Source organism: Sciurus carolinensis, chromosome X (genome assembly GCF_902686445.1).
Source record: "Sciurus carolinensis chromosome X, mSciCar1.2, whole genome shotgun sequence".
Taxonomy (NCBI): domain Eukaryota; kingdom Metazoa; phylum Chordata; class Mammalia; order Rodentia; family Sciuridae; genus Sciurus; species Sciurus carolinensis.
Window position 1 is genome coordinate 127,590,990 of NC_062232.1, and position 24,617 is coordinate 127,615,606.

Sequence of the window (24,617 nt, forward strand, 5' to 3'; positions counted from 1 at the left end):
AATATAAATGGTAACAGAGAAAGATGGGAAGGAGCCAAATTTAGACAGTCTCTTCCCAGGAGCCATGGTGGCTGGGTTGGAGGTCCCCGCCCCTCTCCATTGTGGACAAGAGGAAAGGGGGAGAGGGAGGAGGGTAGCTGAGAAACTGTTCTCCTCACCACCCACGCTGCCCCTCCAGAGCGCACCCATTCCCATCCTCCCAACCTGCAGCTCACTCCCTGCTGCTGCCATTGGGGAAAACCACCAAGAACCACCAGACACTGAGGAAGACCAGCAACCTCTTTTCATTCATTCCATAACTGTTACCAGTAAGCATGACCAGGCGGCCAGCCCTGGAAAACATCCTGGAACAAGCTGGCTACAATTGTTGCCATCACAGAGCACAATTCTAGGGCAAGTGGTCCAGATGCACAATGAAATATCATTCAGCCATAACTAGGAGTGAAATACTGATCTCTGCTACATACTAACTTAGAGTGCCAGTCACAAAAGAACACCTACTATATGATTCCACTTATACAAAATGGTCAAAATAGGCAAATTCATAGAGATAAAGGACATTAGTAGTATCCTGGGGCTAGCAAAGGTTGGGAGATGAAAGGAGAACATCAAGTGACCACTTCATGGGTGCAATCTCTTTTGGGGGATGGTAAAGCTTTTAGAACTGATAAAGGATGCACAACCTATTGACTGTATTAAATGCCACTGAATTGTACACTTTAAAATGGTGAGCATATGATATGTGAATTATCTCATTTTTAAAAGACATTTAAAAAAGAAAACTGCGTTTCCAGATTCCATGTTTATAAAGAAGATTCTATCAGACACTACAGGGAGCCTGGCAGAAGTCAGCTAGCTCCCAAGGAAAAGCAGGTCTGGCCTGCATAATAGGAAATGGGAGGAGTCTTGAGAAGCAGCCAAGTGCCCAAAGCATGAGGAGGAGAGATAGGTCAGATGTCTTGTTCACTATAAATACACCTGGCCTCCAACCAAGGTCTGAGCCTGACAGTGCAAACATGAAACAGGGTGTACTTCCAAGGACTAGTGTACCTTGCTTGAGCACAACAGAAGCCCCAGTCCTGCTGCTGTGATTCAACTTTCTGCACATCTGTTCCCATTTCCAATGACCTAAAGGGTTTGCATTTAAAGGAAATTCTGCAGTGTGTGCTCTTCGTAGGATTCTAGAACCAAAAAGCAAGCATGGGATGACTTAGTTACCAAATACTGAAGACCTACCAGGCACCAGATACTAGGGGAAACTGAAGAATGAGAAAACCAGAGTTCTTTTCCTTAGCCAAGGGGCAGAAACATTTGAACAATGAGGATCTATGACCACAGCGGCAGTGATCAGCTCTGCCTGACAGGCTTTAGGGAATGGGTGGCAGCCCGGACAGGCTCATGAAGAGAAGGGGAGGACTTTCGGGCAGGGGAAACCTCCTGAGTCAGACCTTAGCACTTCAGGAGCATGCCATTGTCACAGCCCACAGGGAGCCCAGGTGAGGAGGAAAGAAAGTGGGTATGGCTAGAACGGTGTTTGGCAGGGAATGGCCAGAGAAGAAGAGGAAGGTGGAGGAGGAAAGCCAGTCTGGGGAGGGACAGGGGACCTAGTTAAGAGGGGCTGCAGGGGTGAGATGGTAAAGAGGATGAGCTCCATGTGTCCCTTGGCACATGGGCTTGAATAGTGGCACCATCTACCAAACTGGGAAGCACAGCAAAGGCTAGCTTGCTGGAGAAACAGCACACTTGGGTTTGCACGTGGCAGGCGGAAGGCCTCATCCTTTTGGCCTCATTCATCCCTCTACTTGAATTGATGCCCCTGAGCAAGAATCCTTGAAATACTTTGTCTCAAATCTCCACAATATTTTCCTTCTCTCCTTATCTCACTCATCACCATTTCAATGATAAGACTCTGTCTCCAGTTTCGGTGTTCCCCAGAATGCCTTCATGTTTACCCCATTCTCCCAGAGGGACTCCACCTGCTCCTACAATTTCAGCTTTCATTGATCCCCCACACTCACAGTGGCTCTGGAGCTCTGAACCCAGGGCTTCGTGCCAGGCACTGCTCTCTACCTGATTTATTAGCCTGAGATCTATTAAAATATTACAGTGTTCACAGCCAACTCTGTCCTTCCTGGCTTCCCTTTTCTGAGTACATTATTTTGAACTGCCTCTTGCTTGGCTGTTTGATATTAAGTAGATATCTCCAAGCTTCCTGAGTGACATGTACCTCCTAAAGGACATTTTGAACTAAATTTTTTGAGATTATTGCAGATTCCCATAGAGTTGTAAGAAGTAATACAAAGAAATCCCTCATACATTTTGCCGAGTTTTCCCCAAAGGTCATATTATGCAAAATTAAGAGTATACTATCACAATCAGCATGTGCACATTGATATAACCATACATCTCATTCAGACCTTCCCAGTTTCACCTGCACTCATTTGTGGGTGTTTAGTAAGTTTCAAACAATTTTATAACATATGTAGATTAGTATGATCACCACCACAGTCCAGAAAAAGAACAATTCTGTCACCACAGGGCTCCCTTTTGCTGAGTTTATACAAGCACACCCACTTGTCTCCACCTCTCCTCTTCCTATGCCCATGCACCTGTCCCTAACCCAACAACCACCAATCTGTTCTCTATGTCTATAATGATGTTATGTCAAGAATGCTATGCAAATGGAATCATTCATTTTGTATTCTTCTTTCATGCACCATAACACATCTGAGATCCATCCAAATTGTGAGTATCAGTAGTTAGTTCTTTTTCCTTGCTGAGTTGTATTCCATGGTATGGGACATGTTGACTCATTCCAGTGTTTGACAGTTACAAATAAAGCTACTGTGAATGTTTGGGTACAGAAGTCTTACATTTTCCCTTTGGGTTGCCACTATGAGAATGACAACTTAAATCACACACTGTTCCTCTAGAGACTGTCCTAATAAAGGATGAAGCAAACTGACTTATTTTTGTCTGACAGGTGATTTGCTCCTTCCACTTAAGTTTTTTTTTAAAAAGTCACAAAAAGAGGCCAGTTGCCTTACTAACTTAACCAAGAAAAAGAGTAGGAAAGAACCAACATAGTTAGGAATAAGACAGAAGTAACTACTGATATAAAGGAAATCAAAATAATAGACAAAACTTTACATAGCTCTGTGCTCATGAGTAGAGAAATATGACTTTATTAACTGAATCCCTCTTCCTTTTCATAGACATTTATAAGCACCTACTTTGCACTCTCCTCTTTTCTAGGTCCTTAGGATATAGCAATTTCAACAACAGACAAAAATTGTTTCTTTGTAGAGTTTATATTCAACTTGACTATATGGATATTATTGTACAAATATATGAATTTTCAAAAATTTGTCAAGATGAAAGAGAAAACCTAAAAAGATCAAATATCAAGGGGAAAAATGGATTAGTTGTTGCCCAAAAATAATCAAGGAGACTCAATCCACTGGAGAATTATTTCAATTCTCAAAAGACAGTTAATTTCTCTACTGTTAAATATTGCAGAGCAGAGAAACAAGAACAATTCCCCAGTTATTCTCATGATACCTTGAAAAGGTAACACAGAAAAAGTACACTATTGTCTAAATTCACATAATTATTGATATAAAAGGCATAAATAAAACAACACATCTAAACCATAGGGGGCTTACGCAGGATTACCTGGATACTCTGTAGTTAAAATTTACAAAATATTAACAGGTTAAAGGGGTGGAGACATCTCAAGACACCAAAACACCCTTGATAAAAATTAATATCTGAGTTTTTCAAAAGCCAAATCCTTACTAAAAAGGAACAGAGATTTATCCTTAACATGATAACACTGTGTAGCACAAGACAAAGTCAAGAGCAAGCAAGGAAGCCAGGCACTGCAGTACATGCCTATAATGCAGCTACATGGGAGACTGAGGCAGGAGAATTACAAGTTTGAGGCCAGCCTGGGTAATTTAGGGAGACCTGGTCTCAAAAGAAATATTTTAAAAAGGATTGGGGTTGTAACTCCATGGTAGAGCACTTGCCTAACTTGTGCAAGGCCCTGAATTCAATCCCTAGTACTAAAAAAAAAAAAAAAAAAAAAAAACAGAAAAGTAAGGAGACCCATTAGGACCACTACTACTTTAATAAAGCCAAGGATGTGCTAGCCAGTAGAAGAAGGTAAGAGATTAAAAGGAAGGGGAAAGACAAAAGCATCACTATTTGTTGGTGATATGATTATATGCCTAGAAATGCCCAGAGAATCAAGTGGAAAACTAGGAGAAATTAAAATATGGTTGGACAACCAGTCACTGTGGGAACACACCTATAGTTCCAACTACTTGGGGCAGGAGGATGGCCTAAGTCCAGGAGTTTGTGGCCAGTCTGGGCAACACAGACAGACACCATTCTCTATAAATAAATAAATGAAATGTTCATGTAAGGTGGTTGGTAATTAAAAATATATACAAATATCAGTGGCTTTCTCAGACATCAACAATTATTACCTAGAAAATGAGGCAGGGGGAGATTCCATTTCAACAGAAATAGATCAAGAATAGATATTATAAAGCACTTGGGAATAATTCTAACAAGCAATGTAGAGAATGAAGATGAACATTATAAAACACGAATATAAGAGTACGAAATAGACAGCTACCTTGAGTTTAGGTGGGAAAAAGTCAATACTGTCAAAAATAAATAAAAGTATTAAGAGGTGATTTTCCTAAAAGCAATATATACAGTCAATGCAACTCCAATCAAAATCCCAATGGGGGCTGAGTATATGGCCCAGGATATGTGAGGCTCTGGATTCCAGTTCCATCCTCAGCACAGACAGACACACACACACACACACACACACACACACACACAAACATGAAATCTAAATGGATTTCACATAAAAGAAAAAATACTTGGAAATTTAACTGTAAAGTATATGAGGAAGAAATGCAGAGGGAAAGTAAAAATTTCACAAAAAATAAGAGTACCTTTGGAAAGGCTTATCCATAATTTCTACAATTCATTATTAGCAACAACATCTATATGCATTTTTAAAATTATAGAATATGTATGACCCATCTACATCATTGACTGAGTTTGCAGACAATGCTTCATCCCAATATTGTATCAAAGGTCCTTGGAGCTGTTTGGATGCCACTAGTCTAGACATCTCCTGCCACCAACTCTATGTAATGAGTTCTAAGTCCCATTACTTCCTTTGCCTGCTCTCTACTATGGTAATTCAAGAGGCTCCCTGCATATACTCTTCTAAATAACAACTCTAGAATGAGGAGTAAGAGTTGTCCTCTTCCTTCCAATTCCACTCCCCAGAGAGATCACTGGTGTGAATGGTTTGATACCTACTACTGCAACAATCAACTTTTAAAACTATAGGTTGAGTATACTTGTCCAAAAAGTTTAGGACCAGAACTGTGTCAGATTTCAGAGTTTTTCACACTTTGGAATATGTGCATAGACATTTCAGATAACAACATCTCCAATCTGAAAATCAAAAATCCAAATTTTAGTTCATTATAAATTTCAGATTGCTGTATTAGAAATGCTCAATCTGTTCTTGTATCCTAGTGGCCTTACTCAAACCTTTCAGTACAGCAATGGGACAAAGACAGAAGCCACAGTCTAGTTTGAGAAACTAAAGGGAGATTTGAAGGACAGAAATGGGGTATTTAGAGGAGAGATGGTGCAGGATGAAGGGAAATGAGCAAGTTGTTGGTAAGTGAAAGGAATCATGAAGGGGGGTTGATTAAAACTACAGAACAGCTGGGTAAGGTGGCACATGCCTATAATCCCAGTGGCTAAGGAGGCTGAAGCAGAAGGATCATAAGTTCAAAGTCAACCTCAGCAACTTAGTGAGGCCCTAAGCAACTCAGTGAGATCCTGTCTCTAAATAAAATATAATAAAAAATGTCTGGGGATGTGGCTGAGTGGTTAGGCACCCTTGTGGTCAATCCCCATTACCCTCCCCCCAAAAAATATCAGACATGATGGATCTGATCAGTCTCTTTTCTTGAGGAGGACTTACTATTGAAGAATAACAAGTTTACAAAGAAAAAAAGAAAAACAATCCATGAAGGACCCACAATGAGGTAGGGTAAGGACAGGGTCTACTGATTCTAGTTTCATACCCTCTGCACTAGATAGATTTTCACTCCAGAACACATGGTCCAATAAGCACAGGAATGGAGAAGGTTTAACTTCATTAGTCACCAGGGATATGTGAATCAAAACCGCAAGGAGCTACCACTTCACACTTACTAGGATGGCAAGAATCAAAAAAGGAAAAGAAAAAGAAATGCTGGTGAGGATGTGGGGAAATTGGAACCCCCATCCACTGCTAGTGCGATTATAAAATGATGCAGCAGTTTTGTAACACAGGCAGTCTTTTACAAAGTTAAACATAGTGTTACCACATGGTTTGGTAATTCCCAAGTAAAACCTAAGTCCACACAAAACCTAATTCCACATAAAACCCTATACACAAATGTTCATAACAGCATTATTCATAGCAGCCAAAAGTAGAAACAACCCAATGCCCATCAAGTGAAGAACAGATAAGCAGCATGTAATTGTCTATCCATGCAATAGAATGTTAGCCAGCCATAAAAAGATGAAGTACTGATCCATGCTGAGTGAAATCCATAGAGATTGAAAGTAGATTAGAGGCTGCCAGGGGCTGGAGGGAAGGCAGGCAATGGAGGGACTACTACAGGGTTGGGGGTTTCTTTTGCATTAACAATGTTCTAAAATTAGATAATGGTGAGAGTTGGGCAACTCTGTGAATATACTAGAAAAAGCACTTAATTATGCACTTGAAATGAGTGAATTGTATGATATGTAAAAATGCAACTCTTCTAATACCTGAGATGGGAAGGAAAATCAGCCTACTATGCAGAGGCTTCTGCAGTTCACAGACAGTGGACACAAAGTCCCATCTGTGACCTTGGCCAAGTCCCTTTGTGACTTTCTACCTGTCTCTTCCTCTAGAGGGAAGATCAAGGCCCTCCAAAAAACCTACCTATCTTCACTCTCAAGCAGCACCCCTCCTCTGTTAAGTCTGCAGCCACCTGGCTATTTCCCTTCTCCTTGGGTCTGTCCTCTCCTGGCCTCCAGTTATCAAAAGAGATGGAATTGGAATTGCTTGTTATTGGCTGGGTTCTCTGCCCCAAGTCCTTATAGCCTGTGCATCCACCAGATCCTGCCCACCGTCTCTTCCCTTTCTTCCTCATCTCCAGCTTCAATAAAGTCAAGCACATCCCCATGCAGGACTAGAAACTGCCCCACCAGGGAAATCCCACTCTTTGGCCCTGGGCCTGTCTTCCCAACCCTGGCCTGACTTCCTGCCCCACTAGACCTGCAGAGCTTGCCAAGCAGCCCTTTGCCATCCCTTCTGGTTCTGCTCCTCCTTTCTGACCTGACATAGTCCCAGCTTGATCACCACAGAGATTCTAGTAAATCCATGTCACAATGGTCTATACCCATGCCTGGTCAATCCCCAACTCTAGGAAAAGGATCCATCCTCTCGCCCCACTGGGCTGGGTGTTCTCTAAAGCAGGGCCAGTGCTTGCCTGGTCTCCACTGTCCCAGCACCAACCAAGGTGCTGGACACATAAGCAGAACTCAACTGACACTTCCTGGAGGGAACTGACTGGCACACAAGCACCCCACCACTGGCCCCACTACATTCTGGAACAGTGCCACAGAAGCCCACCAGAGACTCCCCACCGAGAAGGCCCTTACCATAATTAAGCAGAAACTCCACTATATTTGTAGCATAGAAGTTCCTCTTCTTGCCAGGAAGCTTTATAACAGAACATCAGCAAAAATTTCTACAAAAAACTCAGTGTGGGATAGGACTTCCAATTTCTTGTGAGGACTAAGTCACTTCATCTTGCAAGAACTACGTTTAGCTGCAGACTTGATGATGTTCTTTTTGCTTCTGTCATAAAACCTCTGACTAATGTAAAAAATGGGATAAAAAGCACTTTCTGTGAACTCAAGAAAAAATGCTTTTATGTAGACCCTATAAAATGTAAACCTCCAGGCCCTGTCTCCCCGTGCCTTGGGTATAAAGTTCCAAGAATTTCTAGACTCAAGATCCAAAGAATTTTAGCTGACAGCCCCTCTGGACCCTGCATCCAATAAACCTGCTTCCTGAAAATTCCCTGTGTGTCCAGCCTCATCTGTCCTACATCCTCTGTGTCGCAGAAGAAAGTCTCATATCACTATGCTGACTGGCACTGGACCAGCTTCTAGTTCAGGGTATGTGACTGCAGCCAGGTCCCAGGATTTCTTGGCAATCATGATTTCTGAATTGGCTCCCTTTATCTGTCTCCTCCTCCACAGAACAGGCTGAGGCCATCAGACGGGAATGCTCCATATACCCCCTCAGCCATTCCATGGGCACATGTGATGATAATGATAACAAGAGTTAACATTAATTAAATACTAACTAAGGTCTTAGACCTCCTCTCTCCTGCTTCTTTCTGCCTGCTACCCTGTAACCAGATAGCTTACTCTCAACCAAATATCATGCACAATAGCAAACACCTAGAATCAACATAAATATTCACCAAAATCATATATTCAAAGCAATTTTAATTATATAATGAAAAATTCAAAACATAAGGCTAAACAGATAAACAGGACAAAGACATACAGTGTGTGTTTCTATTAATGGCAAAATCGATTATTTGGAACAACTTTCCTATTAAAAACAACTCAAGTGCAATTTTGGTGCTCTAAAGCACAGCAGGGGGACCACAGATAACTACAATATACTGTATAATTTTTTGAAAAGCTAGAAGAAAGGATTTTGAATGGTTTCACCATAAAGAAATAAATGAGGAGATAGATGTGCTTACACTCACTGGAATCTTATACAATGTGTACACGTATTAAAAATCACAAGGTACTTCATAAATACAAATATGCATAATTTGTATCAGTTAAAAATAAAATTGGGGGGGGCTCTTATCTTGAATAAGTACCAAAAAAAGTGTTTTTTTTTTTAAATTTTATTTTGACTCAGGGTCTTGCTGAGTTTTTGAGGCTGACCTTGAACTTGCGATCCTCCTGCCTTAGTCTCCACGGTAGCTGGGACTACAGATGTGGACTACCACACCTGGCCTAAAGTGGGTGATTTTTAAAGCATCATTTAAAAATATTTTAAAGTGCTAAAGAACTGACAAGGTGGTAAAAATAACCACAACAAAACCTATGAGACAGCAGGAAATTCAGAGAGGTGGGAGCCCACACATACCCATCCACTTGCTACAAGGGCATCTGACAAACCATGGCTTTGATTTCAGAAACATTCCAAGACAGGCAAAGAGGACTGAAGTCCGAACTTAGGGGCACTAAATGAAGGAATGTAATAAAGTTCTTTCCATATTAACTGGAACCCTAAAATATTATACCAGTGGGGTAAGCATGACTCAGAAACAAACCTCAACCTCCCAAGTTCAACTCCAGAGGGCTGCAAAGAAGACTGTCTGGTCCTGATGAAACCAAGGGAAAAGGTAAGAAATTTGTGTCACTCAGGTGGGCCAGACTAGTCACATAGGCAACTAACGAAACTGAACACAAATCTCTGGAAGATGGTATAATTACCCCAGGCTTCAGAGATTGCCTACGTACATATTTAAATGGCAATAAGCAGTACACAGTCCCAAGAAACAAACAACAACAATGGAACTACAACCAAGAACACAAGAAAATAAAGCACTGTGAGTGGGAGCCAACTGGAAAATGAGCCAGAGACTTGACTGGGAAGTTCACAAAGGAAGAAATCAAACTGGATGATAAATAGTAATCAGAGATATGCAAACAAAATCATGATAACATACTACTAGAAACCCACTTGGAGACTAATATTACAATAAACTCTGACAACACCAAGTGTTGCCAAGGTGGTGGCACAACAGTCATTGATAAGTTGCTGGTGGGAAGATAAACAGGTAACCGATTCAGGAGGCAGTCTGGCACCACTTAATAAAACCAAAGTTACAAATACTGTGGAATCCAGAAACTCCACTCTTAGGTATAATCCCAAGAGCAGCAATTTTCAAACTATTTGCCCTTACACTAAAAACTGTTGAAGAACTTAAAGAGCTTTGTTTGTGTGGGTTATATTTACTCTTGCTTATCATATTAGAAACTAATTTTTTTTGGTACCAGGGATTGAACCCAAGGGTGCTTAACCACTGAGCCACATCCCCAGCCCTTTCTTAATTTTATTTAGAGACAGGGTCTCACTGAGTTGCTTAGGGCCTTGCTAAGTTGCTGAGGCTGGCTTTGAACTCAAGATCCACCTGAGCCCCTGGCATTACAGGTGTGTAGCACTGTGCATGGCTTCTAAAACATATTTTTAAAGCACAGAACAGCACACATTCCATCAGCTATTAGAGAAATTCTGTCACACATCACATAGCCTCTGAAATATTCTATAGATTCATCAGAGAAGGAAAGTGCAAAACACAAATGACACCTCAGTGTTACTATGAAAATAGTTAATAGTTGGATTTTGTGAACCCATGAAAGAGGACACATCCCCATGAAGGCTTCCAGGTCACAGTTTGAGAATTTCTGCCCAAGAGAAACTTGGGCACATCAGCATAAAAATGCTGGCAGCACTGCTTGAAATGGCCCTAAATTGGAAACTACCCAAATGTCCATTTATAAAAGAATGTATTTGTATAAACCTCCAAAATTTGTGGTATGTTCAAATAGTGGAATACATAGCAATGAAAATGAATGAAGAGAGCTACATACAACAGATACTCAACAACAGTGGGGGAAAGACACAAAACACAGATTACAGTCAGTGGAATTTCATTTCTATAAAGTTAAAATGAAAGACAGGAAAAACTGAGGCTGGGGTATATAGCTGAGTGGTAGAATGCTTGCTGAGCATGCGTAAGACCACAGACAAGATCATAGATTCCATCCCCCAACCATACACACACACAACCAAAAAAAAAACAGGTAAAACTACATTACTTAGGGTTGCATACATAGGCAGTACAAGGATGAAATAAATCAAGAAAATAACCGCCCTAAAATCAGGGTAGTGGATACCTCTGGGAGGTGGGAGGACAGGTACTGTGATCAGGAGGGGAACATAGGAGTCACCCAGGTGTTCTCAACATTCTGTTTTTCTACCTGGTTGATGGTGATACAGGTTTTCACTTTACACTTCTCTGTTATTCTGTACATATAAGCCTTGTACATTTTTCTATATGTTCTATTTCACAACAAAGGAAGAAAGGGATATAGTAGTCAATTTAACATCAGTAACTTGAAACACATATTTTCTGCATAGAAAAAATTATTGAAATTCTGAATTCCAACATGGTACCAGGAGTTAGCCCTAGGCTATGGGGTTTGTGTTTTCTCTACACTTTTCTATATTTTCCACATTTGCCACAAAGAACACATATTACCCTTGTAATCATGTAAACATTTGGTATTGTCAGATTTTATTATCATTTTTAGCCTACTGGAGGGCATGTAATTTTATCTTGTTATAGTTTAATTTGCATCTCTCCAATTACTAATGAGGTTGATCATCTTTTCATATGTTTATTGTCCAATTTGATCTCTTCTTTTATGAACTGCCTGAGTATGTCTTTGGTTCATTTTGCTGTTTACTCTTTTTCTCTGGCTCTCAGAAAAAATCAAACATATTAAAAAGGACAAGGTTGTCATCTAAAATGGAAACTAATAAGGTTCAACATGAAAGAGATGAGATGAGCCATCTGTGAAAATCTGGGCAGGAAAAAACTAACTACCTGAGGAGATTGGTGACAGACCTGATCTAACCAGGAGGAACTCAAAGCTTATTGAGGAGTTTAGGGCAGATTCCTTGAGTCTGTGGAGCTGATGCCAGTTCACAAGGATTGCCTGTGATTTCCTACAACACATCTATCCTGAGGCAAAGTGATCATGACAAAAAATTTAAGTGATTCATGAAGAATACTGAGAAAAGTCAGGGGAACTACAAAGAATATGGCTGTCCTGGGCTGGGGGTATAGCTCAGTGGTAGATACTTGACTAGTATGCAAGAGGCCCTAGTTTCCATCCCCAGCACTGAAAACAGAAAGAGAGAGAGAGAGAGAGAGAGAGAGAGAGATATCTTCTCTGTAGCAGTTGTTTTCAACCAGGAGAGGATGTAGCCCTTTAGGGCACACTGAACAATGTCTGCAGTCATTTTTGGTTGGCAAGAGAGAGGCAACTTCCTCGCTGAGGCCCCAGACACTATAGAGAAAAGACAAGCCATCCCTACTGCATTCTTCTGAATTCTTGACCTATGAAATCTATGGACATAGTAAAATGGGCGTTGTTCAAGCCACTGGGTTTGCAGAGGTTGGTTATGCAGCAGATAACAACCGAAAGAGAAAGGGGGCCTTCTAGTCAGATAGCACTGCAGTAACAGTGGAATCCTCATGTCTCTTAAGACACACACGACAGTTATTATGGATTGTTGCTTCCAAAGCTGTCTGGATTCTAAGCTCTTGGAGCAAGTGCCTGATTTAGCCATGTTTCACCCACAGAGGGGCAGAGGGGTGAAATGCAGAGGAGACCCCACATGGGGCCTGCTTTAACAACACTCATTCAGGCATTAGCAGATATGTAGTGGGCTCTCTGTCTGACTGGTATGAGTTGCATCAGTGGGTTCCCTTGCCTCCGGCTTCCAGTTGGGTTTAGGTTCCCTCAGTGTCTCAAAGTGTCCTTAGGGCAAAAGAAATACCTAACAGTTTCATCATCCCAGGCTAGATGAAACGGGAATAAAGGGTTTTTTTAAATATATTTTTTAGTTGTAGATGAACACAATACCTTTATTTTATTTATTTTTTTCTGTGGTGCTGAGATTTGAACCCAGGGCCTCACATGTGCTAGGCAAGCACTGTACCACTGAGCCACAACCCCAGCCCTAAAGGTTTTTAAATATCAAAATGAGCCCCAGCTGGGTCTTGGCACTGTTACAGTGGTAATGAATTCCACACTGCAGCAATACTTTCTGCAGAGGGCATCACCTATTATTTGGAAAAGAATTCCAAATAGATCCACTTAGCAATGCCAGCCAGGTGTTTTCTAGTCTCTCTTTGAACAGAGGTTCACTGAATAGAGGCCTCATACTTGCAGATTAAACTACCACAGTTTTCAAAGCTATTTTATAGCTGTACGAAGCTAAAAAAAAAAAAAAAAAAAAAAAAGGAGAGCTCAAAACTGGTTGAAGCTAGAGAGGATTTCAGGTGCACACACTCCTGCCCTGGTCCTCTGCCCTCACCCAGCTTGGGAAACAGGAAGTCAGTACAGGCAGGGAAAGCCACATAGGCAGCCAGAAAGGTGAACACAGTCTTCCTCCTCCTCCTCTGGCAAGCATGGCTCAGACAAATGAAACCTATGGTCTGCTGGCCCTAGACCGCAGACCTAGAACCCCACTGCAGGTAGCCTACAGCAAAAGCCACGATCCAAAGCAAAAAGCAGTCTAGTCTCCTTGTTAAACAGTTCTGAATCAAACTAAGTAACAGAAACCCAACTGCTCTCCAAAGTGTTTCTGAACACTTGCTGCTGTGCCAATAACATTTATTTCAAAATCCTGAAGTTAGACCATACTGGTGATTGATTCAAACATGTGAAATTACAACAATGTAAGGAAACATCACATACTCAGTTTTCAAAGATGAAGAGGATGTTAATATCTAATCTTAGTTTCTTTTTTGTCTTATTTCTGCTTTAACAAAATATAATAAATTTAAAGATTCAAAACAATGCATTTTTATCTTAATAGTTTTGGAAGTCAGAAGTACAATCTGGGTCTCACTGAGCTAAGATCAAGATGCCGGCAGGGATGGTTACTTCTGGAAGCTGCAGGGGAGAAACCAATCCTTGCTCTTTATAGTTTCTAGAGGCCACCTACATTCCTTGGCTCCTGGCCCCTTGAAAGCCAGCAATGGTTGGTCAAGTCGCTTTCTCATGGCATGGCTCTGACACTGACTCTTCTGCCTCCATCTTCCATATTTAAAGGACCTGTGTGATCACATTGGGCCCACCTGAATAATCCAGAATAACCTTATTTTAAGGACAGAAATCTAGCAACCTTAATTCCCTCTGCTTCCTCAATTAATTCCCCTTCGCATGTAAACTAACTATGGGAAATATTTCACTGTCAGCTCTTCAAAACTGTTTATGATGACTTAATGCTTTGACATGAAAACCACAATTCACCCATCAGTCGACCTCTCAGTAGGCCTCAGGAAGTGCCAGTTCTGGATTGGAGATCAGGAACCCCTTGAGCCAGGCCCCTCAGCACATAGAGCAGCAGAGGAAAAACATGCAAAGTGCAAAACTGAAGAGTGCAAGCAGCAAGAAAAGCAAAAACCCCAGGTGTGGAACAGAGCTGGGAACAGGAAAGTCAGCGTATCTGGAAGGCATCTTTTCTGAACTCACCAGGACCAAGCCCAGCTCCTCACACTCATATCCCTCTGAAGAGCCAAAAATAGGGGACTTATTGTGTCACCTCTACTGGGACAACTTCAGGCATTTCCTCAGTGCCTGCAGATGCTGGCTCTTAGATGGTGTGTGTGTGTCTCTCTCTCTCTCTTTCTCTCTCACTCTGTGTGTGTGTGTGTGTGTGTGTGTGTGTGTGTGTGTTTTAAAACATATTCAAAGGACATTTTAGTTAGCTAGCTGGTATCTAGTGTGATGGAAAGGATAGGGCTGGGGAGGTGACCTTAACAGCAAAGTACTAAAAGCAAGTGAGACTAAAAGGTAAGAATGCTCAGGCCCTGTGAAGTGACAAACTGGCACACATAATGTTGACCTATAGAGCCATCCACGAAAGGGAAGTTCTCCCTGTCCCCATGATGCTGGATTCCTTTGGACCATTCCAGTACTTAGGCAGCAGGATAAAGCAACTCAGGGTCAACCCTCAGTGCCCCAGGGGCCCAACTAGCTTAGACCTGATACCTCAAGTCATCCCTCAGGTTTGTGCCTAGATCCCAGTCTGGCAAATGAGCACTGCCAATACCTGTGGCCTGCTGTGGTCTCACCCCTCCTGAACACGCCAAGGGTCCCGAAGACCAGTCCCAACCCAGGGTCATATACTGCCACCTCTCACATTTGTTCTACTTAGACTACATAGTGAATTTTTGTATGGAGATATAATTCACACCTACACAATTCACCCTTTCAATGTGTACCATTCAGTGGTTTTTAGTACATATACAGGTTGTGCAACCATCACCTCTATCTAGTTCCTGAACATTTTCATTACCCCAAAGAAACCTCTCACCCATTAAGCAATCCCTCCCCACTCCTTTCCCCTATTCACTAGCAACCACTAATCTACTTTCTGTCTCTATGAACTTGCCAAGTATGGACATTTTGTATAAATGATGCTTTCAAGGTTTGCAATGTGCATTTTTAAAATGTGGCCTGGCACATCTTTGGTAATATGAGTAATAATCACTAACACTAACACAGAGCTCACTCTGCCAGGCACCATGCTAAGCGCTTTGTGTATTCCTATTTGTTTAATACTAATAACAATGCTATGAGGTGGATAGTGTTGTTATTTTCATTGTGCAGATGGGAATACTGAGGCACAGAGCAGTTAAGCAGATTGCACAGAGTCACCAGGGCATAGGGCAGGCTTGCTTGATCTGAGGATAGGTATGTCACCTGTATGTGCCTATGGAAATGGGAAGCTGCTATGAATACTATCCACCCACACCATGGAGTTCCTTCTCCCTCCTGCTCAAAAGAACCAAAGCACTAAAATACACAGTGAACTGAATACCCCTCTGTAATTAGAACAAGGATGACTTGTTAACTGCCCTTTAAATTCCTAGGAGCCTATGCCTGTCTCTACTTGCCAGAGCCTGGAGGGTTTTCACAAATCATGCCCTGATGTCCCGTGAGCTCTCTGAGGTCTGCTGGGGTTGTTCAGTCGTACCCATTACTGAGGACTAGAACCTAGAAGAAGTTGCACTCAAGGAGAGCCAGCCAGTGCCTCACTGAACACCTGCTTTGTGTCTCTTCATTTCCATACAGCAGCTGAAGCTAACCGGCCAGATTCTGGAGCAGACTGCTAATGCAAAAATCTTATTTTGGACGAAAGACCCAGAAAACTGGGTCCCTACCTTGAAACGAACCTGTATCTGGTTCAGCATTCTTAATTTAAACAACAATAAAAGATCACTGGGTAGCAGTCCTATCTGGGTTGAATCCTGGGTCTATTTCTTCTGACCTATGTGAACAGGATCCCCTCATGTGGAAGGCAAGGATAATATGTAACCTGCAAAATTATTGGGGCAATTAAAAACAAGTTATGTGATATCTGTGTCACACAGCAAGCACACAGGAGGTGGTAGCTGGTGGCAAGGCTTCAGATCTAAGAGTGACACATTCCTGATCCCAAGATACCTTTGTGAATTATTAGGCATTATGTGGTTGAGCAAACAGGTTTAGAGAACTCATTTTCCCAAAGCAACTAAGTATTAGAAGTGGAACAGCTCCAGGTATAAAGCCACAATGTCTAGAGCTTAAAGGCTGTGTTTGTAGAGTCAAGTAACTATGCCAATTAATCTTACTGGATGATCTGAGACAAGTTACTTCACCTCTCTGTGCCTCTTTTCTCATTTGTAAAATGGTTGCACTGATTCTGTCTCCTTCAGTACCTCCTAAATCAACTAGGTATAACTCAAAACAATGAAAAGCTGATGCTTGATCATTTATATTCATCTTTCAAAATTCCATGCTATTAGTGGCAATTCAATCAAATGATTACAATAGTCTCCCTCTCACACACCTTATCTACCATTTCACTTTCTGAGGATTTTCTTTCCATAGTTTCAGTTACTGGTGGTCAAATGTGGACTGAAAATGTTAAATGGAAAATCCACAAATAAATGATTCAAGTTTCAAATTGTATGCAATACCCACCCACAAAGTCACTTAGTAGCTGTTCTGGGTTATCAGATCAACGGTGGAGTATTGTGGTGCTTGTGTTCAAGTGACTCTTATTTTAGTTAATAAAAAGTTGAAGAGTAATGATGTGGCCAAGAGTTAATAAATGTGATGCATCAAATTAAAAGGCTTCTGCACAGTAAGGGAAACAATTAGGAATGTGGAAAGAGAACCTACAGAATGGAAGATCTTTGCCAGCTACTCTTCTGATGGAGAATTAATATGTACAATATATAAACAACTCAAAAAACTTAATACCAGAAAATCAAATAAATGGACAAATGAATTAGACACTTCTCAAAAGAAGAAATACAAATTGCCAACAACTATATGAAAAATGTTCAACATCATTAGCAATTAGGGAAATGAAATTCAACTACACTGAGATTTCATCTCACACCAGTCAGAATGGCAGTCCTCAAGAATACAAATAATAATAAATGCTGGAGAGGATGTGAAGAAAATGGAACACTTTTGCACTGTTGGTGGGACTGTAAACCAGTACAACCACTATGGAAATCAGTATGGAGGTTCCTCAAAAGGCGAAGCATGCAACCACCATATGATCCACTATAGCAATCCTCAGTATTTACCCTGAAGAATTAAAGTCATTACAGTACAGTGATACATGCATACCCATGTTTATAGCAGCACATTTCACAGTAGCCAAACTATGGAACCAGTCTAGGTGTCCATCAACCAATGGATGGATGGATAAAGAAAATGTGGCATATCTACACAATGGAGTTTTATTCAGCCATAAAAAATGAAATTATGACAATTGCAGGAAAATGCACGGAACCAGAGACCATCATGTTAAGTGAAATAGTCAAACTCAGAAGGTTAAGGGTTGTATGTGTTCTCTCATATGTGGAAGCTAGAGAGGAAAAAGGAAAAGAAAGGTGGGGTTAGTTCTCATGAAAATCAAAGGGAAAGCAATAAAGGAAATGGACCAAGGGGTGGGAGGAGTGGAGACAGGGGGTAAGTGCTAGGGAGTAATATTGGTCAAATTATATTGTTATATGGTATGCATTTACCAATATATAACCACAAATCCCATCATTAAGTGCAACTATTATGTACAAATGTAGAAATGTAGAAAGAGAAAAAATGAGGCAGCAGGGCATAGGACATGGAAAGACAGGATCCATGGCAATGCTGCCTGGCATATAGTACAAGACATGGTATATACAGGCTTCAGTAATACTTGTGCTTTGAGGCATCCAATGGGAGACTTGAAATGTATCTCCCCAGGATAAGAGGGGCACAACTGTACACTTTTCTTCACAGACGCATATTAGACGGAATAAATTGTGTTCTCAAAGTGGAAAATGAAAGAGAAAATTCAAGAACACTTCGTCCCTATAACCTGCTTAATTTTTCTTCATAGCACTAACATATATTCTATAAATGTGTATACTTGTTTATTCCCTCCTACGTGGAGGTCAGCTCCAGAAGTCAGTCTCAGTTTTGTTCACTTCTGCATCAGCAGTTCCTAAAACCAAGCCTACCTTTGAAGAATGTTGAATGGCTTTTTGTATCAACTCCAGGGGGGTAGACCATAAGAAAACATTTCTACATCTTTTGCAAATCTACCTTGGCTAGTACTGTCCACTGATTTCCAGTGTTCCCAATATGTAACATAAATCTTAGTAGAATCCAATACCAGGTCAAAGCTTTGTTTTTCTGAGCTCGTGTTTTTCACTAGTTGGATTTACCTTCATTGTCAAGAAGCTCAAAGCATGATTCAGTGCTGAAATTGCAGTGTTTCCCTTAGACCACTTTTCTGATGTGGAGATGGGATATAAATAAGTGTAAGAAGATTCTGCTGGTACATGTTTAGGACCCTATTTTTAACCACAGACTGCATTTATTCTAAGACAATGCTTCTTAAACTTGAATGTGCCTTCAAATTACCCAGGGACCTAGTTAAAACGCTAAACAAAACCCTGAATCTGACTCAGTAGGTCAGGAACAGGGCATAAGATGCTGCATTCTAACAATCTCCCTGGTGATGCCAATGTGGCTGGGCCCTGGACCACACTTTGAGTACAGAGTCTAAGAAACTTGCACCTTTGATTCAGCGAAATTTCTCTCTGCTCCTCCTGGGCAAAATATGACCAAAGGCTTGAAACCTGAAGCAGACACCAAAATCACCTAGAGAGCTAGTTACACCTACACGTCGCGCCCTCCACCCTCCACCCCCACCCCAGCCCCAAGGCGATCCCAACACAAGGGTGTAGGAATCTGCCCAGGAAGTTCCCCAGTTGCTTTTGCTGCAGGTGGTCCCACACAAATTTCGAAAATGACTGCTGTTTCCAAGGTTTTCCCTAAGGTAAACTCGTGGGAACAGCTGTTGTCACCAGTGGTGACACCTGCTTGTTCAGGATTTTAGCGGAGTCCAATCTCCTTGTCTGTAGCTCAGCACCAAGAGGGGCCCCACGCCTCATCTCCAGCTACACTGACCGCGGCGGGGTCGGACCCCGCACCTCCGCCCAGCACAGCCTGGCGCGTCAGCCGCAGGCCTGCAAGGCGGGGGCCGGGCCGCTCAGGCACAGAGCGACTCCAGGGCCCCCAGGGCGGGGTCCCCACGCGTCCCCCGCACGCCTTACCTCTCTGGACCAGGATGGCCAAGAAGAAAGCGAGGGAGACAAGGACCGCCGAGCGCCAGGCCACCATGGCTGGGACCAGGCGGAGGGGCCCCAGAGGAGGACAGCGCGAGAGGGCCGGAGGGGGAGGTCGAGGAGGAGCAGGAGGAGGAGCCCTGCTGCCACTGCAGGGCCCCGCCCAGAGCCGGTGCGCGCTGCGCGGCCCCGGGAGGGCGGGGGAAGGGGGCGCGCGAGTACTGGCGCCTGCAGGCGACGAGGCTGGGGCAAGGCCGGCGGGGCGGGACCACGCTTGGGTCTCCAGAGCGGGGCCCGCAGTCTGGGGGCGGGAAGAGGGGCGGGGCTGGCGCTGGGAGGCGGGGCCGCAGGCGCCTGGTGGGTGGGGCGGTCTGACTTCTGGGGCGCGGCCCGCCGACCCCTCGTCACTGGGTCCCAGCAATTGAAATCCCTTAGGGCCCTGAGGGCCGGGAGTAGTGAGTCGCCAGAGGCCGCGGGCGGGAGGCTGCGGCAGCGAGCATGCGGTGACGCCCCCGAAGCCGGAGTGCACTTGTTGGTGCGTCTGCCTGCTGGGTCACCTTGTCCCGGACTCTTCCCCTTATGGCCCTGAGGTTCTCCCAATAAATACTGTTCTCTGGGGGCCCCTCCACCGCCGCTCCTGAACTCAGCACCCGCATTCTTAAAAGCCCTTCGCAGCTCCCTGCAGGAAAAAGTAGTGGAACCCTGTCCCAAGACTAAAGAAAAGGGCTGTTTCTTCGTGGCTGGCCGCGGTCCCCAGGCAGCGGCCCGGGTGCCAGGGAGGTGTAGAGGAATCGGGGTCCGCCCAGAGCAGGAGCTCCTCGGGCTCGGGAGACTTGGGATAGAGCCAGGGTCAGCACTCGCTAGGCTTTGATGAATGCGCTGAAAATGCAAGTTCACAACTGCAGAGTCGATCTGAAAACCCCCGTGACCGACAAACGCGCTGCAGTTCTTTCCCATGAACACCCGCAAATAGAGATCATCTCCCAGATGGAGAGAAATCAGATTCTGACACTACCACGGACAGCAAAATGCCCCGCTGCAGCCTTGACGTGAACGCTTTTGAGAAGAGCACCAGCTGCAAGTAGTATTCAAGGACAAAGAGAAAGCGCCACTGTGCTCCGGAGTGGCGGCGTTGAGCCTGTCCCTGCCATTATGCTGCACAGACTGTCCTGGGCCACGTCCTTCTTACAGGGCAACTATGATCACGTTTCCCTAGTACCCATTAGGCCGCCTTCCTGTGCCTGCCAGACCTGCAGTGGTTCCTGCAGCCTCCTGAGCTTCCATTCATTTCTTTGAATCCTGGGGCTGCAGAAAACAAAATGGCATGTAAGGAGTGGATCTTGTGATTTTCCGAGCAGTGCTTATTTTGTGACATGAGCAGTAGACTGAACAGAAGTAGCTGTAGTCACTGAACTGACACTCTACACATGGCACATTCCAGACATATTTCTTTATATTTTATTCTTTACAAGGACCTTATGCATCACCACAGTAATTAAGGAGGTTGAGGAAGGAGCCAGTCCTAGTACCACAGCATCAAAGGAGGAAGTCTCCCCCCACACCAGCAAAAAAGGAGGAAACCCAGCTAGTAAATGGCTAAGAACTCATACTTTAGTACCAGATGTGGTACCTGTCCTGGCTGGACCTGAAAAGTGGGCAACCTAGCACACAGTGATGATGGTGGAATTGTTGCTTGTTAATCTTGTAACAGCTGAAGAAATACTGGCTACTGTGAGGGTGGGAGGTTACTGTGTATTCCAGGCTGTGGAAATGCCCCCAAATTTTCCACTTAGATGCCCTGGGCCATTACTTAACTCTTTCTGGTAAGTTCTACTAATGGGCCACTACACTTCATAGTGTATAGGAACACTTCAGGCTATGATAGGTGAACACTGTGGAAAGTAAACCTCTGAGCTAGGTCATCTCAGTCAACAGGGAGTGGACATAGTCACACCCACCTAGAACTCTGGTAAAGGTGCATCAGAGACACCTGAACACACCAGCCAAATGCCTGCCACAGTGTAATAATGTGTGATAAGACTGTCTCCTAGCTCAGGGGCAGTTTGTACGCTGCAATCTGCGGACCAAATCTGGCCCACTCACCATTTTGTGCAGCCTCCCAGCTAAGAGTAGTTTTTACATTTGAAAAGGCTGCCAAAAACTCAAAAAGTATTTTGTGACATGGGAAATTAAAACAAAATTCAAATTTCAGGCCTATGAAGTTTATGGGAACATAGCCGTGGCCATTCTTTTCTGTATTTTCTATGGCTGTCTTTGTACTACCAGAGCAGAAATGAATATTTGGAACAGAAACTACAGGGCCCAAGATGCCTAAAATATTTACTATTTAACCTTTACAGAAAAAGATTGCTAACCTCCATTCCAGCAGACTGAACCATGGCATGAATTTATATTGACTGGTGAGGATGAGGAACCTAAAAAGTATGCTCCTCTAGAACATAGAATGAACACAAAAATGACCTGCTCTGATACAGGAATGAAAACCAAGAGACAAGGACAATGGTTATCATGTGCCAAAAGATACTCAATCAAAAAAAAAACCCTCATTAATTAAAATGTTGCATATGTCCAAGATCAGTTATTCTACCAGATAACTCTCCCTTTGTAATATGGCTCATCTGGGACCTAATTTGTCTCTCAGTCTCCTGTAAGTTGGGTTAATGTGAGTCTCTCTGGCCAATGTACCAGGTGGAAGAGCTGCCTGGAACTTGGAACAAGAACTCAATGAGATTGCTGCTACCCTGCTGAATTCCAAGTGAACATGAAATTTGTATACATACAGGAAACCCTACACTTAGAAATCATGATCTGTGCCTCCAACACATACACACTTACTGCCCATTATCAATGCATCTGAGTTCTGGGACCAATTCATGGCCAAGCTTGGCTCCTCCATATACCATCCCCTTGTCCTCCACTTCTTCCCCCCAAGGAGCACACTTTTTCCCCCACTGAGCCACATCACTTTATTTTTCAGAACTAAAAAAAAAAGAAAGAAAAAAAGACTTTATTTACTGAGGGCAAGAGAATGCAAACAACATAAAAATCAAAAGTTTTAACTTTCTCTGCTTGTCAAACGGGAGTTGGATGTTATTTGCACATTTTCTAAGGATCCTGATCCTCTCATGAAATCTTTATACAATGGGAAGCTGTGGGGCAGATTCCTTAAGCAGCCCTTTCAGAGAATTCTTTTATCAGGATGGGAGTAATTGCTGGCTTTTTTGCTTCTTTCCCTTCTGCTTCATGTGTAATACAAAATAGTCACTGCATGCAATGGTGAGGCCTGTGGTTAGTGAAAAGAAGCTCTGGAAGCCCACTTTGCCATCTCTGCACTGGTCTAGGTCCTTCATTATTTTGTCCACAGCCAGAGGGTCTTTTTGGTTTTCCAAAAATCCAGGCAATTCATTTTCCATGCGTACTCTCAGGTCCTCCTTGGTTAAGTAGCCTTTGTCTCCAGCAAATTTGTGAAATGTAAACATCATGGTTTCCATGGTGTATTCCATTTGAGATGGCATTTTGATGAAGGCTGTTGAAACCTTGCAGGGCAGGTGCGACACAGACATTGGGCTAGCTGGGACGCTGAGGGCTAGCCGCCACATCCCTTTGTATTTTATTTTGAGACAGGTTCTTGCTAAGTTGCTTAGGGCCTCATTAAGTTGCTGAGGCTGGCTTTGAACTTGTGATCCTTCTGCCTCAGTCTCCCAAGCCACTGGGATTACAGAAGTGTGCCACAGCACCCAGCTTTCCACCCTCTTGCTACACCCGAAATTCTCATGCCCTGGAAATTGTCACCAATTGGAAAAACCATTTGGTCCTTAAAGTCCTCGTCCCAAAATGGCCACCTTTCCCCAGCTCTGGCTCAGGCAGAGAAGTGTGGTGTGGACAAATGTCCACCAAGCTATCCTGAGAGCACAGCAGACACACAGATAAGACTGGGAGGTTTACAGCAATCTGAGTTCAGTAGGCTTCTGAGGGCCAGCCTGGTATTTCCAAACCATAAGATTTGGACACACCATGCCCATGGGAGGATGTGTTCTAAATTACAAAACAGCTGTTATCTCAGAGTCCCTGAGCCTCCGCAGCCTACCAGAACGATTAAAATCCCACTGCTATCACTAACGCAGAGTTCTTGTTCTTGCTCCCAACTGCTCCCAAACCCTTCCTTGTAAAGAACTCTGTCTCCACCCTCAATACTATATTCCTGTGAGTTCCTCAAGGGGGCCTCACTCATTCATGGCCCTCTAGGATCCTGACTGGGTAAGAGGTGGAAACAGGAAAAGAGCACTCTCCCTTCCCACGGGGCTCCTGCTGTGTGAGTCAATTAAGAGACAAAGGCTCTTATAGGGATTGTTTTGGCAATCCCCTCCCCCCAAAAGCTAGAGTACTGACCTTTATTCTGAAATTGTGAACTTTTTTGGTATACAAAAGTCCTTTATTTTCTGCAAAGATGGTACTGTCTTGATTAATTGCTTACTTTGCAAAATAAAAAATTGGCAACACTATTGGTCCCAAAATTTAAAACAAACAAAATAAAATAAAAAAGAAAGCCACTCAGCGAAATTCACAAAGCTGGGAGCCGCTAGTTATCCCAACAATATGCAGAATTTTGGGAACACACCCCATATGTCAATAGAAGCCCTCTCACATGTTTCAGGTTGTAAGGAAATTACCCTTCAGTCTTTTCTGCCTCTCCACAGCAGGTCCTCTCCCTGCCTCTGGCACTGAGGATGGAACCCAGGGGTGCTTAACCACTGAGCTCCATCCCCAGCCCTTTTTATTTTTATTTTGAGGCAGGGTCCTGCAAAGTTGTTGAGGTTTACCTTACACTTGTGATCCTCCTACCTCAGCCTCTCAAGTTCCTGGGATTATAGGTGTCACCACAGCACCCAGTTCCACAGCATTCTTAATCTCTCCTCTCTTTGTAGCCTGGCAAGTTCAACTACCGACTTTAATGCCTTGCCAATGAGCAAATATTTGAACCTGAGAACAGAG

At 43.1% G+C, this 24,617-nt stretch overlaps 2 protein-coding genes across 7 annotated transcripts in view; both read right to left on the reverse strand.

Moving 5' to 3' along the window:
- The window catches only part of Cd99l2 (CD99 molecule like 2), a 100,322-nt gene extending 80,465 nt beyond the window's left edge, over nucleotides 1–19,857 (reverse strand). For all 6 annotated transcript variants that reach the window (XM_047536384.1, XM_047536383.1, XM_047536382.1 and 3 more), the window contains exon 1: nucleotides 19,593–19,857. In XM_047536384.1, coding sequence (XP_047392340.1) covers nucleotides 19,593–19,659 — 67 coding nt within the window. In that variant the 5' untranslated portion in view covers nucleotides 19,660–19,857. The remainder of the gene's footprint in view (nucleotides 1–19,592) is intronic.
- Nucleotides 19,858–22,819: 2,962 nt separating this feature from the next.
- LOC124971692 (protein S100-A10-like) lies at nucleotides 22,820–23,140 on the reverse strand. Its single transcript, XM_047535342.1, has one exon. It carries the CDS (start codon nucleotides 23,138–23,140, stop codon nucleotides 22,820–22,822), a length of 321 nt encoding a protein of 106 aa, XP_047391298.1.
- Nucleotides 23,141–24,617: the final 1,477 nt, after the last annotated feature.

What these genes read in the sequence shown, in the direction of transcription:
- LOC124971692 (XM_047535342.1), bottom strand. Translation starts at nt 23,140, where the DNA reads ATGCCATCTCAAATGGAATACACCATGGAAACCATGATGTTTACATTT.